Source organism: Nyctibius grandis, chromosome 8, assembly GCF_013368605.1.
Source record: "Nyctibius grandis isolate bNycGra1 chromosome 8, bNycGra1.pri, whole genome shotgun sequence".
NCBI classification, from domain to species: domain Eukaryota; kingdom Metazoa; phylum Chordata; class Aves; order Nyctibiiformes; family Nyctibiidae; genus Nyctibius; species Nyctibius grandis.
The window spans coordinates 48,524,476-48,543,094 of NC_090665.1; the positions used below are offsets into that span (position 1 = coordinate 48,524,476).

At 52.5% G+C, this 18,619-nt stretch overlaps 1 protein-coding gene across 1 annotated transcript; it reads left to right on the forward strand.

Moving 5' to 3' along the window:
- Positions 1-1,762: 1,762 nt before the first annotated feature.
- IL12RB2 (interleukin 12 receptor subunit beta 2) lies at positions 1,763-16,574 on the forward strand. The gene is made up of 16 exons (XM_068406974.1): positions 1,763-1,820; positions 2,629-2,955; positions 3,343-3,457; positions 4,092-4,267; positions 4,465-4,604; positions 5,413-5,557; positions 7,470-7,549; positions 8,532-8,751; positions 9,841-10,029; positions 11,339-11,440; positions 11,519-11,674; positions 12,633-12,770; positions 14,045-14,132; positions 15,095-15,188; positions 16,021-16,486; positions 16,549-16,574. The coding sequence occupies exons 1-16, from the start codon at positions 1,763-1,765 to the stop codon at positions 16,572-16,574; spliced, it is 2,520 nt and encodes an 839-aa protein (XP_068263075.1).
- Positions 16,575-18,619: the final 2,045 nt, after the last annotated feature.

The following is an 18,619-nucleotide window of genomic DNA, read 5'->3' on the forward strand; positions in this document are numbered from 1 at the left end:
CACTCACACGGTGCTGCGTAACTTGTCTAGCACTTACCTAAGTAAACCACCGATTAAAATTATTTGAAGCGAGATTATTTTTGTCTGTTGACTCGAGTATTTTGGGTACGGTTTTGCTGTCAGAAAGCAAGCTGCCTGAAGGATGTTTACACGGTTACTGGGGGATTTCAGTTTATTGGAAGGCAGAGCATTTACTTGAAGAGCCTCGGTGCTGTGATTGCTCATCCTTGCTGTTACTAATCACCTACGGGACGCACCGCCTGAAGTGTGTAAAGCTGAGGCGCTGCAGCGGGGCGTAACATTTCAGTCTGAGGTTTAAATAAAATAAGGTGTTAATATGCATTTTGGCAAATCTTCGGTATTTCACATTCACCTCGGATATCATTCACTTAAAAAGCATGGAATGGATCCCATCTCATTATACAAAACCAATCTGAAATAACTTTTTTTGTTGCTTTTATATTAATATCCATGTAGCAAAGACTAGTTGGAAGTGCCCCTCCATCCAAGATGGCATGAAAAGCTGTCAGGATTTAAAGTTTTGCTTTAGAGTGGGTTGTTTCCAATATTGCATCAAGTTATTAAAATAGCTGCATCTCTGCTTGGGACCTATAGAAAGTGCTGGTTCCTAAGGTCTCGTCCAAAATTTGATGTGTCATATTCTGGGCTGGGAACCTTGAGGCTGTGTTAGTGAGATGAGATGAGATCAGTTCATCTGGATTTGGGGTCGTCTGTACAAAGCTTGAGCACAGCCCTGCTGAGGAGCACACGGGGGGGTACGTAAATGGGGTGTTACATTATGGACCCAAAAGAGAGTGTGGGGTTTTGGGGGAGTGTGGGCTGTGCTGGAGCGGGGCATGCAAACACATCTGGGGGAGAAGGACATGGAGCTGTTGGAGCGAGTCCAGAGGAGGCCACGAAGGTGCTCAGAGGGCTGGAGCCCCTCTGCTCTGGAGACAGGCTGAGAGAGCTGGGGCTGTTCAGCCTGGAGAAGAGAAGGCTCCAGGGAGACCTTCTAGCACCTTCCAGTGCCTGAAGGGGCTACAGGAAAGCGGGAGAGGGGCTTTTACAAGGGCATGGAGTGATAGGACGAGGGGGAACGGTTTTAAACTGAAAGAGGGGAGATTTAAATGAGATCTTAGGAAGAAATTCTTTGCTGTGAGGGTGATGAGACCCTGGCCCAGGTTGCCCAGAGAAGTTGTGGCTGCCCCCTCCCTGGCAGTGTTCAAGGCCAGGTTGGATGGGGTTGGAGCAACCTGGTCTGGTGGAAGGTGTCCCTGCCCGTGGTAGGGGCTTGGAACTGGATGGTCTTTAAGGTCCCTTCCAACCCAAACCAGTCTGTGATTCTATGAGAAACAGCGTGAGGGGTATGGAGGGTTTGTTCTGGTCCTTTGCAGAAAGGTCTTTGGTTCTGGGCTTGCAGGGGGTCTCTGGGAGGGAGGGGAGCAAATAGTGATTTTTCTAAAGCACAGAGCTGTCTGGGTTTCAAGCACAGAGTTTTAACCTACCCATAACTCTGACATTCCCCCAGCTCTTGTGCCAGTCTCTAGGGAAAACCATCTGAAAAGCAGCTGCTGCTTCGGGTAGGGTCTGAGAGTCACAACTCAGCAACGTCAGCAGAGGTTGCTAATTAGACAGGTCTCATGAAATGAGCAGTTCGGATTTGCTGAAGCTGTAAAATAGTAAAATACAAATATTTGTAAATTGTTTTCCCACTTTTTAGGAATTGGTAAAAGGTGTTCATTTCTCTCTAGGGAGCAAAATGCTACTTGCATGGATCATGCCCGCAGCAATTTGGTTGTTGGTGCACTTCACAGCAGGTAAGATTTTTTTTTCCTACATAGCAATTATCACTCAAAAGAAGCACTCAGGCTAATTAGGGGGTTTTTTTTTCCAGTTTCTGCGTAGTATGTGAGTAAACATCTTATTGGAGAGAGCAGAAGTTGGTGCTTGATTACAGAATCACAGAATCAACCAGGTTGGAAGGGACCTCTGGGATCATCGAGTCCAACCGTTGCCCTGACACCACCCTGTCAACTAGACCAGGGCACTAAGTGCCACGTCCAGTCTTTTCTTAAACCCCTCCAGAGATGGTGACTCCACCACCTCCCTGGGCAGCCCCTTCCAATGGCTAATGACCCTTGCTGAGAAGAAATGCTTCCTAATGTCCAACCTGAACCTCCCTTGGTTTATACTGTGATTTCTGTGGGAACTCCCTGATCCACTGCTACTGCTGAGTGCCCTGTTTTCCACGGCAACTCGCCTTGTCCTTGCTTGTCTGGGCAGGCTGTGGGCAGCCGTGCTGGGATGGGCAGCAGTGCCGGCTCCTACATGGCCAGGACTGGCTGCGGGCAGAGGTACAGCCTCGGCTCGCAGCAGAGGGGGCAAATACAGAATCATATTTCTGTATTTAGCATTTCGGGCTGCCCAGGGAGGTGGTGGAGTCACCATCTCTGGAGGGGTTTAAGAAAAGACTGGACATGGCACTTAGTGCCATGCTCTAGTTGCCATGGTGGTGTCAGGGCAATGGTTGGACTCGATGATCCCAGAGGGCTCTTCCAACCTGATTGGTTCTGTCATTCTGTGATGTTATCCATGTCAAAGGCTTGGTTTCCCACTCTCTTGCAGACGCCTGCAGCAAAGGGAACGTGACCACTAGCAAACCCCCCCGTGGCGCTGCGGAAATATGCGACAAAGGGAACATGACGGCCAGCACCACTCCTCACGTCCAGCCTGGCACCAGCATCACCCTCTCGTGCCAGCTGAAGCCCCTGCGAGACGCCAGGCAGTGCAGGACAGCTATTTTCTTTAACAGCTCTGAACTAATTAGCAATTACGGCAGTTCAGTCAGCACCGAGTTTCTGGTCCGTACGTACGGCAAACACATGTTTACGTGCAAAATAGATTGTGAATACAAGAAAAAACTCATTTGTGGAATCGATATAGAATCTGGAAGTAAGGAGAATTTAATTATTCCTTGTTCTTAAATGTTTTCTTCTAGCCTGACAAGCTGGTGCTGCTTTAAAAAGAAAAAAAATTATAATTACTGTTTATTGCTTCAAGCAAAGCTTGTGGTGGCCAGCCTGGAGAGCTGTTAAGCACTTGGATTCATCTGGCACCCTTGTATAGTCACTGGGGTTTTGCTCAAGAGTCAGAGGTCTCAACAGGCTGCAGAGATCATAGACTCAGCTATGTTCAATAAATAAATTATCAGCCTGAATATTTTTGCACTTACCTGTCCACAAACTCTTAAAAAAAACCCCAAACAACACAAACCTAGAGTTTCTTAAAATGTCTTCTTAACAGCTTTAAGGAGGACTCTGATAGGAATATCTGTTTAAGATCCTCCAGATGAGCCAAGAAATGTGTCGTGTATCCAGTACGGGACAGACGGCCGTCCCACCTGCACCTGGGATAAGGGAAGGCTCACGTACATCACCACGACGTATGTAATGCAGTAAGTAATGCAGGGACGTCAGTTCTTTAATACCTATAACTGTATCTTAGAGGGGTTTTTACTTTTACACCATTTACACAGAATCGATCAGGTTGGAAGAGCCCTCTGGGATCATCGAGTCCAACCATTGCCCTGACACCACCATGGCAACTAGACCAGGGCACTAAGTGCCATGTCCAGGCTTTTCTTAAACACCTCCAGAGATGGTGACTCCACCACCTCCCTGGGCAGCCCCTTCCAATGGCTAATGACCCTTGCTGAGAAGAAATGCCTCCTATGTCTAACCTAGAGATATAGCAGTGCTTGCTAGTAAGTTATGAAATATATTACAAAACACAAAAGGTCAGCCTGAAGCAACATGATATAAACATCTCTGATTCAGGTGGAAGAAAACATACAGGAAAGATAAATGAGTTACCCAAGGCAACGGGCTGAATGACAGATGGAGAATTAAAAGTTGTGTTTGAAGTCACGCGCTCTGACCGTTAGACTGCAGAGAAATTATGCTTTTAATCACTAACTTATATAAAAAAACAACAACAAAATAACCCCAGTGCCATGCCCCGATGCACCCAGGGTTTAGCTTTCTTGGTGTACAGGAGAGTATTAACCAAGCGTTTTCCTTCTGTTCCAGGCTATCAAACGGGACAGATGTCTTATGTTTTTCAGAAGCCAGTCAGAATAAGAAGGTCGGCTCGCTGGCTCTGAGCAAGTTGAATTTTGACTCTACTTACACCGTTGTGGTTGCCGCCTCCAATGAGCTCGGAAGTGCTTTTTCACAGCCACTTATCTTCATGTTAGTAGACATAGGTAAAGGCATTACTTACCACCTTTCAGTTAGGCCCAGCCTAACCAGTGTGAAAACACTTTGAGCACGTTCTTGTTTAAACCTCTGAGAAAAAGCATCCATCCAGTCCAAACCAGTAACTCCGTTTTCCATGTAACGCCCTGTCCGAGCTGTGCCGTGTATCTGAGCGCTCTTTGCTTGTTTCTGTTTTTGCTGCTAGTGAAACCACATCCTCCCAACTTTTTAGTGGAATTTGAAAACTCTTCTGCGACCAGATGCACCTTTTTTTGGCCCGGTGAAGCACCAGCACAGCACTGCAGGCTCAGATACCGCCCACTCACCGGGCACACCTGGAGCACGGTAATCCTCATCTGAATAAAGGAGGTTGTGGGCCTTGGAGGTTGCTTTAATATCATTATTTCTTACTAGAATCATTTTGTCCAAATTTGCCTTTCTCTGCTCTTTAACACCATATTTAAGAAAAACTATTGCCTACAGGTCAAAAATGACAGTTGGTCTAAAACTGAATGAAGGTAAAACACTAATTCACAGAATCACAGAATCAACCAGGTTGGAAGAGCCCTCTGGGATCATCGAGTCCAACCGTTGCCCTGATACCACCATGGCAACTAGACCGTGGCACTAAGTGCCATGTCCAGGCTTTTCTTAAACACCTCCAGAGATGGTGTAAAAAAGCCTGTGCATGAATATTTCCCCTTATGCCAAGTGTCTGTGTGATGCATTGAAGAATCAGAGGTCATGTTTGACCCACCACTTTACTGGATTATGGTCATATCTGCTCAGCGTAGCTCACGGCTACAATTTCCAAACGTTTGTCCCTTCCCTGATGTCGATTGGGAGTCTTTGCTTTTATTTTAAGTGCTAAAAGTATTGCTTGAAGTTGAGTAAAACATGTGAATAGAAAATTTGTTGTGCTCACATAATTAAACGAGGGATTTTTCTGATGAAGAACTGCAAGCCTGATGATTCATTGCATCGTTCTTTGAGTTGTTACAGTTGCCTCAGATCAGGGTTTTCCCCATTGTTCTTTAAAGACGTGTGTTGGCTGGTTGGGCTTCCTTTGAGCATTAGTAATCCAGCCTGTCGCTGCCTTCAACCTTTGTTTCCTCATGAGCTTAGTGTTACATGTCCTTTGTGTTCATTAAAGGTTGAGAGCTTGACCAGCGAGAAATGCAGTCTTTATGGTCTGGAGCCTCACACAGCCTACGAGTTTCAGGTCAGCTGTAAAATCCACCCCGAGCGAGGGCTGTGGAGTGACTGGCGCACGTACCAAACCCGGACCCCCGAAGCAGGTAACACCACACGGCACCTCCTGCGCCGAGCCCGTGCCTAATGTCTGCGTACGAGTGGAAACTTGAGCTCATGAAGTCAAAACGCTGCTGGGTTTTTGCTGGTTGGCTTCCAGACTCTCTGTAGATCCAGCCCCAGAGCCAACGGGGAAGTAGCTTCTGTAAGAGAATTGCTTTTTTAATGAACAAAAAATGAAGCGGTTCAAGTTTCTTGCAAAACAGGAATTTCAAGAGTTCACTGAGAAGGTCTGAAGGATATATTGGTTTGACGTTGTTGAAGGTTGAGGGGATTTTCCCAGAGCCGTAGCAGCCTGCTGCATCACAACACCTCTGGAAAAGGCAGTTTGTGCAGCTTAGCTGGGGAGAGAAAAATATTTCATGTTGGTTCACATCCAAGTATTTTACTGAATTCCTGCAGCAACCCTGTAACTCACAGAACCACAGAATCAATGAGGTTGGAAGAGCCCTCTGGGATCATCGAGTCCAACCATTGCCCTGACACCACCATGGCAACTAGACCAGGGCACTAAGTGCCATGGCCAGGCTTTTCTTAAACCCCTCCAGAGATGGGGACTCCACCACCTCCCTGGGCAGCCCCTTCCAATGGCTAATGACCCTTGCTGAGAAGAAATGCTTCCTAATGTCCAACCTGAACCTCCCCTGGCCAAGCTTGAGGCTGTGTCCTCTTGTCCTAGCGCTGGTTGCCTGGGAGAAGAGGCCGACTCCCACTGCGCTACAACCTCCCTTCAGGTAGTTGTAGACTGCACTAAGGTCACCTCTGAGCCTCCTCTTCTCCAGGCTAAACACCCCCAGCTCCCTCAGCCGTTCCTCGGAGGTCAGACCCTCCAGACCCTTCCCCAGCTTGGTCGCCCTCCTCTGCACTCGCTCCAACACCTCAACATCTCTCGAAGTGCAGGGCCCAGAACTGGACACAGGATTCAAGGTGCGGCCTCACCAGTGCTGAGTACAGAGGGACAATCACTTCCCTGGACCAGGTGGCTACACTATTCCTAATAGAGGCCAGGATGCCATTGGCCTTCTTGGCCACCTGGCAGGTGCCAGGGACACACAGAACCAACCTGAGGGCAATTCTACGAGCTTCTGCCGACTCGAATAGTGGCAGCATGGGGCTGGCCGCACACTCCCATACCTGCCTGCCTGACTTCACCCCGAGCTGCACGAACTCACGCTGCAAAACTCGCAGGTCTTACAAAAGAAATCTTCTCAGAAGTTTGTGTTTCAACAAAGCTGTGTTGGCTGCTCTGGCATCCCTTCCTTTCATCTCCTGCTTGGCTTTCTTTGCTCTCTTCTGTGAATTACTATAAGCTCTTCAGGCTAGTGCCGGTATTACTCACACTATTTACCACTACTGACAGCATCAGTTTCTGTAAGCAGCATTGATTGATGCCGAAGGTGTGAACTTTGCCTTCCCTCCCCCACCTTCCTCTCAACAGTTTTCTCAACCTTATCGATGCGCCCTGGCTTGCCACAGCATTTGTGGTCATCACCCCTCTACCCGGCCGATGCCATAAACCGAGAATCTCTTCAGCTAATCAAGGAGCCTCTTCTCCCAGGCAACTAGCGATAGGACAAGAGGACACAGCCTCAAGCTTGGCCAGGGGAGGTTCAGGTTGGCCATTAGGAAGCATTTCTTCTCAGCAAGGGTCATTAGCCATTGGAAGGGGCTGCCCAGGGAGGTGGTGGAGTCACCATCTCTGGAGGGGTTTAAGAAAAGCCTGGCCATGGCACTTAGTGCCCTGGTCTAGTTGACGTGGTGGTGTCAGGGCAATGGTTGGACTCGATGAGCCCAGAGGGCTCTTCCAACCTGATTGATTGATTCTGATTCTGATTGATTGATTCTGTTTGCTTCAAAACACAGCCGTTAATTATGCTCACCCTTGTCCTTCCACGCCAGCACCCACCGGGCTCCTGGACGTCTGGTACCGACAGCAGGACGTGGACCCCCTCAGGCAGAACATCTCTGTTTTCTGGAAGGTAAGATAAGAGAAACCTGAGCAGATGAGGGGGAATTCTGGCTCCTAATTTGTTTTCTAATCACTGTCTCCCTCTCCTCATTCCCCGCCTCGCTGTTGTTTGCAATGGTTGCCACGAGTGGTCAGGACAGTTCTGAGACCACCGTGCCCCGTGTTCTCCATAGGCACGCACCTTGGGTGTCTGCTTTGGGATGTGAGCTTCCTTCAGAGGTGACACTGCTCTGTTCTGCTTAGAGGAAGAACAGAGCGATGAAAAATGTGGGAGGCAAAAGAGAAGGTCGAGGGAGGGGATTCTGCCCCTCTGCTCTGCTCTCGTGAGACCCCCCCTGCAGTGCTGCATCCAGCTCTGGGGCCCCAACATCAGAAGGACACAGAGCTGTTTTAGCGAGTCCAGAGGAGGCCACAAAGGTGCTCAGAGGGCTGGAGACCCTCTGCTCTGGAGACAGGCTGAGAGAGCTGGGGCTGTTCAGCCTGGAGAAGAGAAGGCTCCGGGGCGACCTTCTAGCACCTTACGGTGCCTGAAGGGGCTACAGGAAAGTGGGAGAGGGGCTTTTTACAAGGGCATGGAGTGACAGGACGAGGGGGAACGGTTTTAAACTGAAAGAGGGGAGATTGAGATGAGATGTGAGGAAGAAATTCTTTGCTGTGAGGGTGGTGAGACCCTGGCCCAGGTTGCCCAGAGAAGCTGTGGCTGCCCCCTCCCTGGCAGTGTTCAAGGCCAGGTTGGACGGGGCTTGGAGCAACCTGGTCTGGTGGAAGGTGTCCCTGCCCGTGGCAGGGGGTTGGAACTGGATGGTCTTTAAGGTCCCTTCCAACTCAAACCAGTCTGTGATTCTATGATTCTATGATCTTCCAAATGGCCAACCACCCCGCCCTCCCTGTGTGGGTCTGAACCTTTCCTGGGCAGCCTGGCTCGGCACCGTGGGCTCTCTGCAGGCTTTTCTCATTAGAGGAACACGGTAACAAACGCACTTTCCTCACAGGCTTTGAGCAAGTCAGAGGCGAGAGGGCGAATCCTACGGTACACGGTGACCTTCACCGCCCTGGGCCAGCAGATCCCGTGGGCAGGAGCAGCGCACGTTACCACTCAGACCAGCCTCACCAGGGTCATGCCAAGGGGGGACTACAGGATCACAGTCACCGCCGAGAACTCCAAGGGCAGGTCCCCCCCTGCGTCCGTCGTCACCAACCTGGGCACCCAGGGTAAGGGCTTCTGCTGGGTCCGGACCACCACGAATAGCACCAGCGCTCGGCTTTGTGCTGCCGCTGGCCACACGCTGGGGAAGCCTTCGGGTCCCACCACCTTGGGCTCATCAAGGTCCATCTCAAGGACTCGTCAGTGATGTGGCTGCCCCCTCCCTGGCAGTGCTCAAGGCCAGGTTGGATGGGGCTGGGAGCAACCTGGTCTGGTGGAAGGTGTCCCTGTCTGTGGCAGGGGGTTGGAACTGGGTGGGCTTTAAGGTCCCTTCCAAACCAGACCATTCTATGATTCTATGATCCCGTTTGCAGTGTGGCCGGGGTGCAGTTTCAGGACACATTAAGTTGCCCTGCATTAGTACTGCTGTAATTTCACCTCAAGCCCTCCTGCCGACACAGGGAAAATCGCACAAGCTTTATCCCCTGTGAAACTGCCCTGTGTTGTACCCACACAGCAACACTAACGAGCGCTCCCTGAGCTCGCCCAGCCCCGAATTCCCTGAGCCTCATATCTCGGGTGGTTTGCTCAGAGAGGCAGATCTCTGTGCACTTGTCCTGCTGTAATGGCAGCAAAACAGTGACAAAGCCATTGCTGAGTGTTTTGGCTTTTCCCAGCAGCAGGGTGCTCTCCTGCTCTGGGGGCGGACAAGAACGTGGCTCGATTCCTATCACGTAGAGATCACCCACGTATAAAGACCTTTTCTTCCAATTGCAGTTTGTTTTTATACTTCACATAGCACCAAACTGGATAGGACACAGTAAAAGCCACGTATCAAACTTACCGAGCCCACCTGAGGTTAAGGCAGGTTTGCACTGACGGTCTTTCTTGTTTGGTTGCTCTTCAAGCTTCACCAGGGGAGGTTCAGGTTGGACATCAGGAAGCATTTCTTCTCAGCAAGGGTCATTAGCCATTGGAAGGGGCTGCCCAGGGAGGTGGTGGAGTCACCATCTCTGGAGGGGTTTAAGAAAAGCCTGGCCATGGCACTTAGTGCCCTGGTCTAGTTGCCATGGTGGTGTCAGGGCAATGGTTGGACTCCATGATCCCAGAGGGCTCCTCCAACCTCATTGATTCTGTGATTCTTTCTCCCCGGTAAGACCTACCTCCTCCTCGGAAAGTCTCTGCCGTAGCCCTGGGGAACAGCAGCATCCTCGTGAGCTGGAAACCGCCCGTCCCATCGGCTGTGCCCGTCGGCGGGTACGTGGTGGAGTGGGCAGAGGCGCAGCGCCCGGAGCCCCGTCCATGGGTGAAGCTTCCAGCGTCCAACCTGTCCGTGGTGATAGCAGGTAACCGCCTCCTCGAGGCAGGGCACGAGCAGTTTATTCAGAAAGCTTTTGAAGGAACAAGTCAGATCCTAATTTTCACTAATTCAGCATAAGAACTGATGGCATTTAACGCTTTCTGTAGAGGAGGGGGGAAAAAAATCCATGACTGCTCTGGGCTCAGCTCCGCAGTCACTCTCAGATGAGATTTATAGCTGATAAGTCAAATGTCTCTGAAAAAACCCTAAAATGAAACAAGCCAGCTAGAGGTACAAGAGACCAAAGGCTTAAGAAAAGACTATCACCTTTTACTAATTGTTGGTTACTAATCCCAACGGGTCCTACGTGTCAGTGCTCTGCACCTCGGGTAGCTATGAAGTTACAACGGGGCGACAGCGAGCGTTACCCTCATTCGTCTCCCTTCTCCTCTGTCCTGGTGCTGTGCCCCCGAGGTGTCTACACCCCTGCTCTGGAATGAGCTGGAAAAAGCAGCAGATTCACGTCATTCCCTTGTGCTCTGCTCTGGAAAGGAGAGAAACGGGTCCCTGCCGACCTCCCCGCACCCGCAGGGGTGGCCCGGAGGAGGATGCTCACACGAGGGCAGGGGGAAGAGATAGGGTGCCCTGAGGAACCAGAGGGCTTCTCCCTCCAGGAGCACTAACAGCCCCTGCGTCGGGCACAGTGAGGTTCTACCAGGCTAAACAGGAGATACCAAACACAAGGACACGGAGCTGTTGGAGCGAGTCCAGAGGAGGCCACAAAGATGCTCCGAGGGCTGGAGCCCCTCTGCTCTGGAGACAGGCTGAGAGAGCTGGGGCTGTTCAGCCTGGAGAAGAGAAGGCTCCGGGGAGACCTTCTAGCACCTTCCAGTGCATGAAGGGCTACAGGAAAGCGGGAGAGGGACTTTTGACAAGGGCATGGAGTGACAGGACGAGGGGGAATGGTTTTAAACTGAAAGAGGGGAGATTGAGGTTAGATCTTCGGAAGAAATTCTTTGCTGTGAGGGTGGTGAGACCCTGGCCCAGGTTGCCCAGAGAAGCTGTGGCTGCCCCCTCCCTGGCAGTGTTCAAGGCCAGGTTGGATGGGGCTTGGAGCAACCTGGTCTGGTGGAAGATGTCCCTGCCCGTGGCAGGGGGTTGGAGCTGGATGGGCTTTAAGGTCCCTTCCAACCCAAACCAGTCTGTGATTCTATGAGATCACAGAGAAGACTTTGTTCCTTCTTTATGAAAGATGCCTCAATAATTAAAAGATTCATCTCAGATTTAAGCAGCTGATGTAAATAGCCATGACTGTAAATAACTAGTAACCGTCCACTCTTAATTTCTTTACTTAGAGCACATAAAAGATAACACGTGCTATCAGATCGGCGTGTCTGCGCTCTATCGGGGCAGAGCTGGGCAAGTGGCCTCAGTCAGGGGCTACTCGAGAGCCAAAGGTAAGTCACAGTAATACCCCTCCAGGTATTTGTAAGCTAGCTTAAGTTCAGCTTTAAAAGTCAACGTCATGTTTGCAGCACCATCAGCTGGGCCCCAGGTGTACACAACCCCGCGGGCAGACGGCGTCGTGGTGTCGTGGGAAGAGGTCCCTGTCCCCCAGCAACGGGGCTGCATCGTGGGGTACCACATCTACCTGCAGAGGAGGGACAGGCAGGCAGCCCCGGAGCTCTACGGTGGGTGCTGGGGAAGGGCCCCGCGGAGGGGAAGGAGAGGGGGTGGTGTCAGGATGCTCCGGGGAGGCACAGGCAGCCCCTCTGCTATGGCTGCCCGCCGAGAGCACCCCGAGCGCAGGGCTCCCAGCTTGGAGCTACATCCTTCCACGTTGGTTTGAGTGTGGAACTTTCATAGAACCACAGACTGGTTTGGGTTGGGAGGGACCTTAAAGATCATCTAGTCCCAACCCCCCTGCCATGGGCAGGGACACCTTCCACCAGACCAGGTTGCTCCAAGCCCCATCCAACCTGGCCTTGAACACTGCCAGGGAGGGGGCAGCCACAGCTTCTCTGGGCAGCCTGGGCCAGGCTCTCACCACCCTCACAGCAAAGAATTTCTTCCCAATATCTCACCTCAGTCTCCCCTTTTTCACTTTAAAACCATTCCCCCTCGTCCTATCAGTAGTTGCCCTTGTAAAAAGCCCCTCTCCAGCTTTCCTGTAGCCCCTTCAGGGACTGGAAGGTGCTAGAAGGCAGCTTCTCTGCCTGCCCCACTGCCAGCCTTCCCCCCAAGAGACGGGGGTTTTGTCTAACTTTATCCAGAAGTTGTATCCAGAAGTTTTTAGTGGCGTTTCACAGTTCCACCGTACAAACCTCACTTCTTTGGATGGAAACATTAACTTACCAAGCGACAGCAGGCAGAGGACAGGACGTGCACCCCTGGTTTTAGACAGGTTAGACATTAGGAAGCATTTCTTCTCAGCAAGGGTCATTAGCCATCGGAAGGGGCTGCCCAGGGAGGTGGTGGAGTCACCATCTCTGGAGGGGTTTAAGACAAGCCTGGACATGGCACTTAGTGCCCTGGTCTAGTTGCCATGGTGGTGTCAGGGCAACGGTTGGACTCGATGATCCCAGAGGGCTCTTCCAACCTCATTGATTCTGGGATTCTGTGATTTCCTTCTCCCCCTTCTCCTTCCAGCTGTTCCCACCACGACGGCCGAGCGCTCGCTGCCCATCACACGCCTGCAGCCCGGGTTGCCCTACACCCTGTGGATGACAGCCTCGACGGCTGCCGGAGAGGGGCCCCGCGGCAACAGCGAGCTCGTCCGCTTGGAAGGTAACAGGGCTCTGCCGGGGTGGGGGGCCAAGAGGGCTCCTAGCCCTTGGCCCGTGTTTTCCACAGACTGGAAGTGCTTTTCCTGCTCCTCCTTAATTACTGAACTTCTCTACTTGTTCTTTAATTACTGAAGATTTCTAGTTTCAGCTGGTTTTAAGATGTAGCATCTCTTTCTTGGTCTTCAAGCTCCAGTTCTGTGCTAACAAGCTGTTGGCTGTACCATCTAATGGCAGCTGAAGGCCAGCAGCATGGTTTGCCATGGCGAGGGAAGGAAGGGTTGGGTGGCCCAGGTACCTGCATGCTTCAGGCTCCAGCTCAGGTGTCCACGCAGAAGGTCTGCTGGCCTCCACATCTCCCATGGGTCAGTGGCTCTCCAAGGACCCACCGTCAACAACACAGCCATGAGCTCAGAGCCTTCTTGAGGAGCTCAGCACCCCTGAGCTCCTGCAGTCACGTCCCTCACATGGTCCCTGCTCCTGTGCTGCCCAGGGGTGCTAAAGCGAGACCTTCTCCCAAAAACTACTCGGCCACAATGGCAGTAATGAAGGTTTCTGTCCTGCAAGGTGGATTGTTTTATATTCACAGAATCATCGAACTGGTTTGGGTTGGAAGGGACCTCAAAGCCCATCCAGTTCCAACCCCCTGCCACAGGCAGGGACACCTTCCACCAGACCAGGTTGCTCCCAGCCCCATCCAACCTGACCTTGAACACTGCCAGGGAGGGGGCAGCCACAGCTTCTCTGGGCAACCTGGGCCAGGGTCTCACCACCCTCACAGCAAAGAATTTCTTCCTCAGATCTCATCTCAATCTCCCCTCTTTCAGTTTAAAACCGTTCCCCCTCATCCTGTCACTACTTGCCCTTGTAAAAAGCCCCTCTCCCACTTTCCTGTAGCCCCTTCAGGCACTGGAAGGTGCTAGGTCTCCCCAGAGCCTTCTCTTCTCCAGGCTGAACAGCCCCAGCTCTCTCAGCCTGTCCCCATAGCAGAGGGGCTCCAGCCCTCTCATCATCTCCGTGGCCTCCTCTGGACTCACTCCAACAGCTCCGTGTCCTTCTGATGTTGAGGGCCCCAGAGCTGGATGCAGTACTCCAGGTTTTGATCAAATTTCTTCTGAGCCCAGGTCAAGACAAATGATCACTAAACCCTGAGAGAGGAGTTGATAAAATTTATGCTTAAGTATGGCCAGGAAGTTTGCTTTGCTGCGTTTCCTCCTCAGCAATGTGCCACAACAACAGCTTTAAGTAAAGATGAAAGATGGGTGTTCTATATTTCAGGTGCTGGGGACTGGATGACTGTTGTGCTTACCTGCAGCTTCCTCATCTTCTCAGCCTGCGTTTGTTCTGTGCCTCCGGCAAGAAAAGCGTGAGTGGATCCATCTGTGACGTTACAGTAAAACACGGAGTTGTTAGAAGGGATGGTTGTGTCCTTTGAGACACCTTGGGAAACAGCGAGGGTTCTTCAGAATAAAGATCTCGGAGTACACAAATGATAAGAAGAACGGCCGTTGAGCTTAAAATATAGTCTGATTTCATAGAATCACAGACTGGTTTGGGTTGGAAGGGACCTTAAAGACCATCTAGTTCCAACCCCCTGCCACGGGCAGGGACACCTTCCACCAGACCAGGTTGCTCCAAGCCCCATCCAACCTGGCCTTGAACACTGCCAGGGAGGGGGCAGCCACAGCTTCTCTGGGCAACTGGACCAGGGTCTCACCACCCTCACAGCAAAGAATTGCTTCCTAAGATCTCATCTCAATCTCCCCTCTTTCAGTTTAAAACCGTTCCCCCTCGTCCTGTCACTCCATGCCCTTGTAAAAAGTCCCTCTCCAGCTTTCCTGTAGCCCCTTCAGGTACTGGAAGGTGCTAGAAGGTCTCCCCGGAGCCTTCTCTTCTCCAGGCTGAACAGCCCCAGCTCTCTCAGCCTGTCTCCATAGCAGAGGGTCTCCAGCCCTCTGAGCATCTCCGTGGCCTCCTCTGGACTCGCTCCAACAGCTCCATGTCCTTCTTCTGTTGGGGGCCCCATATATATTGAGAAATTTTAACCTAGAGCTTAAGGTCTGCGTCCACCAAAACAAAACTGAAGAGGTACAATTCTTAGCAATTAACCTGGGAGTGAAGTTAAACCCAGAGACTAAGGACTGTTTTCCTTCAGAGCAGCACATACGTGTGCCCAGGCAGGTTTCCAGGGCTGCTCTCAGGGCTGGCAGGAGCAGGGTGCTGGGCAGTGTTTGCCCCCCCGCCCTGTCAGCCCACACTGACCCCCCACCCCACCAGTGCCGCAGGGGTCAGCGTTCCTGCTTTTAATTGCACGTGCTCAATCCCCAGGTTACACTCGCTCCTCTCTGTGCTTGTGCCGCACAGCAAAGCCATTCCCGACCCAGCCAACGCGACATGGGCTAAGGACTACACGGCTATGAAGGTAAGTTGTACTTTTTTTTTCCTCCTAATCCTACCACCTTCAGCAGGAAAAGCGACTGGAGCCACGCAAGCCAGTAACCTCTTACTGCAGCAAATCTCCAGCAGTGGCTGAGCCACTCAGTGCCATGTCCAGGCTTTTCTTAAACCCCTCCAGAGATGGTGACTCCACCACCTCCCTGGGCAGCCCCTTCCAATGGCTAATGACCCTTGCTGAGAAGAAATGCTTCCTAATGGCCAACCTGACCCTCCCCTGGCCAAGCTTGAGGCTGTGTCCTCTTGTCCTATCGCTAGTTGCCTGGGAGAAGAGGCCGACTCCCACTGCGCTACAACCTCCCTTCAGGTAGTTGTAGACTGCACTAAGGTCACCTCTGAGCCTCCTCTTCTCCAGGCTAAACACCCCCAGCTCCCTCAGCCGTTCCTCGTAGGTCAGACCCTCCAGACCCTTCCCCAGCTTGGTCGCCCTCCTCTGGACTCGCTCCAACACCTCAACATCTCTCTTGAAGTGCGGGGCCCAGAACTGGACACAGGATTCAAGCTGCGGCCTCACCAGTGCCGAGCACAGAGGGATGATCACTGCCCCAGACCGGCTGGCTACACTATTCCTAATAGAGGCCAGGATGCCATTGGCCTTCTTGGCCACCTGGGCACACTGCTGGCTCATGTTTAGCTGGCTGTCGATCAGCACCCCCAGGGCTCTTTCCAACCACTCTTCCCCCAGCCTGTAGCGCTGCAGGGGGTTGTTGTGGCCCAAGTGTAGGACCCGGTACTTGGCCTTGTTGAACCTCATGCCGTTGGTCTCAGAAATTATCACTGCCGCGTGTGCCCCTCCGCAGGCCGAGCTGCGCTGGCCCTCCAGCCTCTTCCTGCACGACGCCGGCGGCTTTGAAGAGCCCGAAATGACCCAAGTAGAGGAAGCCTTTGCGAAGACAGACCCCCTGGCCCTCCGGGACGAGCCCCTCTTTGGCAGCAGTGGCAGCGGGGGGGACGGGCACTGGCCGCTGACGGAGCCGGGGTACCGGGCTCTGCCCAGCGCGGCGGACGGGGAGGGCTACGAGCAGCAGCTCCCCGACCTCTACAAGAAGATCGCGGGGGAGCCGACAGCCCACGAGTACATTGCCAACCCCGTCACCGGCACAGCCGCCCCGTACCCGCCCCCGGTTACCGGCACTACCGACGACCGCCCTGACCTCGAGTGCAACCCGCTCTCCGTCTTCCCAAGAACTCTTTTGGCGTCTGTCCTTCCCTACGAGGGGAATCTTACGTTGGATACGGTGAGAATAAACAGCAGCTCCTTCCCAAGGTAGGCGCCAGGGTGGTGGGAGCCTGGCCTGACTTTTTGCACTTTACTGAAGTATCTCAGCGTGTTTCAGGACAGCCAGTCCAGTAACTCGCACGTGACACCTTTAAGTAGTAAAAAAAACAACTCACCAACTTTTCCAGTGCTGCGTGTCACTCCTCGCTGTACAGTATGGCAGCTCCTCATCCGCCAGCACGCTCAGGCAGAGCTAAAACAGGAGATCAGGAATGCCAGGGCTGCGTGACCTGCCTTTCAGAGAGGTTAATTAATTATTCAGATCACAGAATCAATGAGGTTGGAAGAGCCCTCTGGGGTCATCGAGTCCAACCATTGCCCTGACACCACCATGGCAACTAGACCATGGCACTAAGTGCCATGTCCAGGCTTCTCTTAAACCCCTCCAGAGATGGTGACTCCACCACCTCCCTGGGCAGCCCCTTCTAATGGCTAATGACCCTTGCTGACAAGAAATGCTTCCTAATGTCCAACCTGAACCTCCCCTGGCCAAGCTTGAGGCTGTGTCCTCTTGTCCTAGCGCTAGTTGCCTGGGAGAAGAGGCCAACTCCCACTGCGCTACACCCTCCCTTCAGGTAGTTGTAGACTGCACTAAGGTCACCTCTGAGCCTCCTCTTCTCCAGGCTAAACACCCCCAGCTCCCTCAGCTGTTCCTTGTAGGTCAGACCCTCCAGACCCTTCCCCAGCTTGGTCGCCCTCCTCTGGACTCACCTTCCTGCAGCCCAGGCTGCCCCAGGCCCCTGTCCCACTGCCTCATCACGAGCGACTCAGCCTCGCTGGGTCCACCCCAGGAACCAGAGATGTGCCAACCATCCTTTCAACCACCACTCACCCAAGGAGTGCGAGGAGTTACGGCAAGGTCAGACTTCAGCATCCCAGCACCGGCAGGACCACGCCGCAGCCCTCGCTCCTCCGGACGCAGCATGGGGTGATCGCAGCCATCAGTGCTAAACCTCATCCCCACCAGCCCACATTCCTCGCTGCAGCCCCAGCGCTGGCACCGAGTCGCGTTGTCCCCGGTGACACCGGTGCTACAGCCCGCCTGGGTACAGAGGGGCAGGGCTGCAGCAGGGGTGGCTTGGTTCAGGGAAGGAGAATCCTCACCAGGGAAGGAGAATCCTCACCAGAAGTAAGAGCAGCAGGTAGCACACGTACGCAGCAAGTCAAATGGATTGGGGAGATGAATTTAAATCATTTATTGAAGTATTCTAATTACAGGTGTGAAGCGTGTGTTACACATTTAATGACTTTGTTTACTATATGTGTATATATGAAGTGTTGGAAACCTGAAATTTGTTTCTTGTGGTTTCCTCTGGTCAAGCTCAAGCGCTACGCTGCAGCTACACACAGAATGAAGTGTCTTTACTAAAGCTGGAGCGTTGCTCTAGAGATGAGGCAGCCCTGATCCGCGCTTACCTGGAGCATCCTCCTCCTGCCCAGGATCACCGGCTACTCTCCATCCGCAGCTGTTCAGCAGTGGCATAAACCCGTGACGAAACCCTCCTGTGATACCACCATCCCAGAGCACCTCCAGGAACAGCCACCACCTGCCTCGGTCATGGCCTGGCCGAGGTCCCCTTCCAGTCCCTTCCCTCGAGGCCACGGCTTTCCCCACTGCCTTTCGCTTGCAGTGACAAGCACACCCAAAGTGCTGCATTAGGGAGATGCCTGCTGGCTTTTTCCCCTAGTTTTTACTCCAGATGTGGCTGTTTCACCCCCTACACAGGACGCCCACACCCTCTTGCACTCCCAAGTTCAAAGGCGCTGCAGGACCAGCCTGTTAGTAACCGGGCACACACTGCCTCCTGAGCTGGTGCCAGGCAGGCTGGGCTTACTTGCTGGGTCTGTGCCTCCACCCGTGCTGTGAAATCACCTCTGCAACAGGCAGGAGGAGATGAAAATACCTGCGTGCACATCAGTTCTAAGCTTTTTTTTTAGGAATTCAAGCCCTGGCACCAGCTCTCCTCACTTTCAGCTCTCAGTGACTTCTCTCAGCATTCCCAGCAATCCCCAGAGCGTCTCCCTTCGAGCAGCACACGGGATGGCAAGCGCCCTGGGTCTTCTTGAACCTTTGCTTTCCAGGCTTCTGCGTGTTGAAAACAACAAAACCATCAGCAATT